General features: G+C 32.4%; 1 protein-coding gene across 1 annotated transcript; it reads right to left on the bottom strand.

The window, feature by feature from the left end:
* Positions 1-3,971: 3,971 nt before the first annotated feature.
* On the bottom strand, positions 3,972-5,792 carry LOC108576757 (argininosuccinate synthase). The gene is made up of 8 exons (XM_017939816.1): positions 5,679-5,792; positions 5,546-5,614; positions 5,146-5,391; positions 4,927-5,072; positions 4,575-4,839; positions 4,365-4,503; positions 4,190-4,291; positions 3,972-4,135 (listed from the first exon to the last, which is right to left on the bottom strand). Exons 1-8 carry the CDS (start codon positions 5,784-5,786, stop codon positions 3,972-3,974), a joined length of 1,239 nt encoding a protein of 412 aa, XP_017795305.1. The 5' UTR covers positions 5,787-5,792.
* Between the last annotated feature and the right edge of the window lie 1,353 nt (positions 5,793-7,145).

Genomic DNA, 7,145 nt, shown 5'->3' with positions numbered 1-7,145 from the left:
TTTAAGAGCCTCTTCAAACCTGCAATGTCTTTCTTTTTATCGTAGCGTAACAAATAAGTTTTGTTTGGGATTTAAAGAAACGCTACGCTGGCATAAGTTGTTTGTGGCATTAACAAGACATGCTTGATTTTATTTTTTCCCGAATTTAAAAGAATTTACCGTTCACAAATACATGTTCCTTCTTACGTGATACTAGAACAAATGCTTTGCAGTTGCGAACAATGCAAAGACTTTAAATAATATTCAGAGGAAATATACGCAATTTGGCACAATAACTAGATACACACGATGCTCTTAAGATCATCAGAGTGAACTTGTCTTGTAGATTAATCGATGTTTTCGCTTTGTTAAAAGACAAAGCGTGTACACGATATTGATGATAGATCACCAATGCGTAGCGTTTAATTTTATTTATTCTGCGTTTTTTTTTTTTCGACACGATCTATCATGGTATCGTACAACTCTACTTTCAGAAAGCCTCACAAAGCTTGGCCTTTTTGCTAAAGAAAGCCGCTCTAAAAATCGATCATGTCACTATATAATGTAAATTTAAAAAAGAAAAAAAAGAGAACTTCCCGAAAGACTCGACCGATGAGAGAAAGATATAGGAGATTTATTTCGAATCGCCAAGGATTCCGTCGAAAAAATTTGACGGGCGTTCGAATTGCCAAAATAACCCTCGCCGAAAGATGACCGTGTTTAACGACATTACAGTGTATACAGATGAGTTATTATTACACAACAAGCGCTTTAAACCTGATTACGTTGCATTACTTTTGTTCAGTATGATGGTCATTCAGGTTTCTCGAGCGTTTCCTCCAAACGAAATGCGTGTCGGGATAACGAACAGGAAAGCGTAGAAGGCGTGTATCAATGCCGAAGATTATGAAGTTATTATCCACGTTTTTGAAGTAACGTTAAATGCATGTGTGCGTGTGTATGGTTTGTTCTAGTTATGTATAAACTACGATCAGGCAAGTGCAAGTGTATCATTGACAGGAGTGTAATGATCGAAGCAAATAATGTCGTAAATAATCGCTCGAAGTGTTCCTCGCGTGTATCGATAGAATTTATTGTACATTGTCGTTTGCGACCGATTGAAATATTTGCGCGAGGAAACAGGATCGCAAGGAAATGATTCAGATATGAGACACATGGACTGACGTTATAAAATGGGAAGCAAGAATTCACGAGCACTCGCGCCGATATTCGCAATCCTGTTTTCGTTTTTAAGTGCATCGGAGGTGAACGAAGAAAAATATCCATAATGACATAAACAAGCATCCATCTATGGAATGCTTTTTATTCTCATGTGTTGTGTGCGCTTTCATATCAGCACGATCACGCACTCATTGATCGTCGATACTAATTCTAGCAATACACCAGACTATCTTACGTCCTTTTATTTAATACACCGGTATCCATTCCGGGTGTTCGTTAATCAAAATTCAAGATTTACGATGAATCTTGGCTCTCGATTTTTAGCAATCTATTCATTGCGATATTAATATTCGCGCCTTAGCATGTACAATGATTTAGTCATCCGTATGTTAACTGTTGTTGTATGCACTTAATGCGGTAAGACGATTTCTCGCGAGGGTGTTATTAAATGTGAAAAGCGAGGAATGATCGATTGTGTTTTTTGTTCTTGTAAATCGGAGTGTCCTTTCGGTATAAAGCAATGTTTTGAAGCGGCAATGGAATTGTCGTAGATATAAGTTGAATCAAGTTTAAGTATGGGCGTAATGAATGTACCGTTTCGGTTTGTTAACGTCGATCATCGGTATCCGAGCAAGATTTTTGAGAATGTATGTATTGATATATGTAATTGCAAATTCGATATATTTGATATTCGAGTACGATATGCGGTACGCTATAATGCGATATAATATACGACAGAAAATGTTAGCGAATATGGGAAAAGCAAACATTGAAATGTCGCGTCACGTTAAAGGAGGTAATTGATTTTCTCTATCAAGAATTATCATATAACAAGGCAAATGATTTTTCACAGAAGAGAAAACCGTTTGCAACGATTTAAATATTTTAATGTACAGTCGGTACATCTTTATCTTCCAGGGAATGCTTTTGACGACATTCTGTACGATTTATGTTTCTATTTTCTTTAATTTTTCGTGTCCTGGACGTTGTTACCGATGCAAAACTATTTCGCTCAGAAATTAGGGATCCCTCACTAAACGACAAAAGCAATTCCACGATTTTAATTGTTTTTACTCGATCATTGTCTATATTGTACCATTAGACTGACCAATCGCAAGTGTCTTCGAATGTTTGAAAGAATTCCTCTGATTATAAAATTATGCAGCGTAAAAGTAACGAGCTCAATAGTGACACGAATTCTAAAGCAAAGAAAAAAAAATATTAAAATGAAAGAATTAATAAAGAGAGTGAGCTTGAGAAAGAGAAAGAGATAGAGCGTAAGAGAAAAGATGGACATAGGAATGAGAGTGAGAATGGAAGAGAGCAAGGAGAATGAGTGTGTTAGGTATTATGATTGTATAATACATGGTTTGTAATTGTACATACGAGAAAAAAAAAAATCATTGGCAGCAATTTAAACAGAATACAGATATCTATGTATAAAAAGTAATAAGTACTAATACACACCTCTATATATGTGATAAGGTTTGTAATATTTAAGGGAGGCCGATAGAGTGTATAACCTACTAGATCTCAGTATAAGTTACTAGGTAAAGACGTAATAATTCGTAAGTAACACCAAAATCACTCCGCTGTATCAAAAAATAATTTTTTATATAAGTTCCCACGGGCGCACATCATCTCCAATGGCACATGAGTTTTAGTAGACTTATTACGACTAACGATAGCAAGACATAAAGCTGGTTGTACATAAATAATAATGATGAAATGAAGAATAAATGGCTAAAATAAAGAAATGCTTGATGTTGTTAAGTAAGAGAGAACGTTGTTTACTAGGCCAAGTTTGTTCGCACGCTTACCCTTGACTTCCAACTGCAGCACCATTATTATTCAGAAGAAACCTGACATTTTTTCCTTATGTTCATGCAATCCATATCATTCGAAGAAAGCTAATAAGAAAACAGTTATTGAACCTCTGATACGATCTTTCTGTACAAATGCATCTCATATGCAAAATGCATTTGTGAAGATTGTTCGATATATTTTTCTAAGATATCGCCGTATTATCAATTATGATTTAAAATCGCATATAGCTTACAACACCAATTCCTTATTTTGAAAACTGAAATTTTTCATTTAATAAACGACAAACGCGGTAATGTAACATCAAATATGAGTGAACAATTATGTTCAACTCCAATCTCGATTTACTTAACAATATCAAATTGAATTATACGGTCTGTTCTCTTATTAATCCCTAAAAATAAGAAAAGAGACGTTCATTACATATTTCAATTAATGTTACGAGACAAATGTGAATACAAAGTTACTGCAGATTATTAATTATAGGTATATACAAAAATTACATAGTCATTGATAAAAGAGATACTAACTGAAATATTATTGTCTCATGTTTGACGTTTTCTCTTATGTTGCGGACCTATTAGAAAGGATAAGAAGTATCATTGTGTATACTATTAATACAGATAAAAATAATGCATATTATACGTTATAATAATCTCTACAAATATACTAATTATCCTAAGATTTAATTATTAATAACTAATTGAAAGTAATTGTGCTGAAAGTTTTTCATCTGTGACCTTATCCTCTTAGAATAATTCATATATAAAATTTAAGATAGCAAGGCAATTAAAATTAAATAAAAAATATCTTGAAATTGATATGCAACAATTGAAAATGATTGATTTCATATTTCAGTACCTTACAAATCATCGGACTTTTTATTTCTTCAATAATAGTATATACAAACAGCATAGCTTTAAGTATATTGCATTTATGAAGTATTATACAGTTTTAATGCAAATTATACACATTACTGAATTATTTTAAATATCGCATTCATTTTTGAAACGATTAAATTCTTTTAATCTATAAGCTTGCGTGCGTATGAAACCACCCGCGTCTTCAGGTTCGAAATCTCCTTGTACATCCATCGATGTTAAACTTTCGTTGTATAAAGACGCCTTGCTATATCGGCTAAGTATCGACACTGTAACATTAGGGTAATTAGTGTTTTATTAAAATTTATTTTATTCATACTAACCATTTCCTTTGTATAACTCCAGTTTGACCGTTCCAGTTACATATTTTTGTGAATGTAATATACCATTTCGCACAAAATCGCATTCGGGAGAGAACCAAAAACCTGGAAGACAGTTTTATTCATCTGTAAAATCTGTTTTGATTTTGCTTAATTAGTACTTTGTATGTTTATATACCATTGTAAACATAATCGGACATCTTGTTGGTCAAATAAGATTTTACTCTTAAAACCTCACGATCTAATATGAACGTCTCCAAATCTAGATGCGCTTCGTATAGAATTTTACTTCCTGGTGATTCGTAAACTCCTCTAGACTACAATATTAGCGATAACAATATATGGTAGTTGTACGAAATAACTTACAATTGAATCTTACTTTACGCACCTTTAAGCCAATAAAACGATTTTCGACAATATCAATGCGTCCTACGCCGTGTAGACCACCGATTTTATTTAAATATTGCATTATTTCAAGCGACGTAGAGAATACTTCCTTAGTGGTTAAATTTCTTACTGTCGATGGATACCCTTGCTTAAAATCTATTTCAATTTCTTCCGGTTTCGCCGATGAAGTTAATGGATCGTCAGTCATTTTATACATTTGTTTCGGAGCTGACATTGCAGGATTTTCCAAAATACCGGATTCATAACTGAGAATATATTTACGTAAATTTCAATTTTTTTATTACGTCTTCTACGTTTACTAATCATAATGGAAAAAATAATTTCAATTATACCTGATGTGTAATAGATTTGCATCAGTACTCCATGGTTCTTTTGGTGTAGCCGAAACAACTACTCCATTTTGTTGAGCATATTTTAATAAATCTGGTCTTCCTGGAAATCTTGTGTAAAATTCTTTCTCTCTCCAAGGTGCGAGTACCTACGTAATAATATGAAGGAAGAAGGAAATACATAAAATTATGTAAAAGGAATGCAAAGTTGAAATAGAATACCTGAACTGCAGGATAAAGACTGTAACAGCTCAACTCGAAACGGACTTGATCATTGCCTTTTCCAGTTGCACCATGAGCGATTATAGATGCATTTTCAACTTTTGCAGTTCTTATCAAACCTTCGCTAATGCATGGTCGTGCGATTGCTGTACCCAAAAGATATCTACCTTCGTAACACAATCCACATGCAATAAGTGGCCACACAAACGAAGACACGAAAACCTCTCTGAGATCTTCTATTACGACCTTGTACATAATTAGAAATACACTTTTACATAAGTAGAAAAATTAGTAGAAAGAATGTATTTGATTGTTGTGAAAATCAGTTATAACTAAGAGAATTATTAGTATTGATACATGATTTTAAAACAGCACCTTTAATTAATTTTCATGTTGTTACCTTCACAGCACCAGTTTTCAATGCTTTCTTTTTAGCTGCACTAAAATCTTCGTTTTGTCCAATGTTTGCCTAAATTAAGATACTCATGTATTATTTGTTTTATAAAGAAAGTAATTAGATTAAGTAACCTTACCATATAAGCAATAACTTGATATCCTTGTTCTTTCAACCACAGTAATATACATGATGTATCTAAACCACCACTATAAGCTAAGACGACTTTCTTCGCTGTTTCGGACATTTGTGAAAGTTTTGATACAATGAAGATTTAGAAACTATATGACAGCATTAATGTTGCAAAATAACAGCTGCAGTTCATTATATACACAAATTTCTCTTTTGACCCGTGATGTTTGATAACCTTCGGACGATTGTAATAATAACACTGTATAATGAATTAGCTTGTATGTGAATTTCGATTGACAACTTGTTTGTTGAGATCTTATATTTACGTTACGTAGTATGGTAGTATATAAAACAAAAAACAATCTACATACATATATATTTATATAATATATTATATAATAATCAATACCGTAAACTTTGTAATAATCTCGCCGCTAAGTAATCGCAGTGTTAACGCATATCAATAATTATTATGACCATTAACAAACTAACTTCCACTGATCGAAAGCGATCTACAATTGCTTCTTATGTGCAGCAGAAGTTTCAACATGTAAGTACTTATCAATACGATAAAGATTTTACTTTGAATTAAACAGGTATAAGTCTTTTAGTAGTCGGACATTTTTCAGATTAATATAAATGCACGCTTTATGGTGAACTAAAAGCGGAATTTATACTATACATAATTTAATACATATATACGCTATATAAATACAATTATTTAGCAACAAATCGATGATATAACAAAAATACAATAAATAACTAAATATACATCTTTCGCTTTATCTTACAATCAAATATTTAAATATTTGTATCCTTAAAGATATTTCAATCTTTCAACCATTTATAAAATAAATATCCATTTGATATTATGGTTTTACTAAATTGCGTTTTACTGAAAACTATACGATTAAAGCATATATGATCATGTTATATACGATATTTAGTCTTCACGTGAATTGAAGAAGCGTTGCTGATTTCGTGAGTGAAATCGAAGACTAAATTTTGTTTGACAGTATAACAATTAATAGTTTTTATAGCGGGAGATAACGAAATATTCATAACGACAAATTTACATGAATATCATCATTCTCCTCTACGATACATCAAATTCCTCTGCTAAATGTGCCGCCTATTATTAACAAAGGGATAGTATGACATAGAATAACGTATAATACCTAAATCAGATAATTTGAGAGCCTAAAATACCATCAAGCACCTCCGTGCGATCTACATCAGTATTGCCAACATGTTTATTCATTCCATATTAATTTTTTATTCGTGCAGGCACTTAATATTGGATATTTTTCAAATGATGTTTATGATATGACACTCTCCAATTTTTTCTATCAGTCGCTAAATAACTACGCGACTTAAACAATTGACTGTGTGTTCCTTATTTTATGTTTTAATTATATAGTAGAGATTATCCATGGAATTTCGTAGCCGATACTATTGACGGAGCCAAAGCTAG

The sequence above is a fragment of the Habropoda laboriosa genome, unplaced genomic scaffold (assembly GCF_001263275.1).
Source record: "Habropoda laboriosa isolate 0110345459 unplaced genomic scaffold, ASM126327v1 scaffold447, whole genome shotgun sequence".
NCBI classification, from domain to species: domain Eukaryota; kingdom Metazoa; phylum Arthropoda; class Insecta; order Hymenoptera; family Apidae; genus Habropoda; species Habropoda laboriosa.
This window is presented reverse-complemented; position numbering and strand designations above follow the sequence as displayed.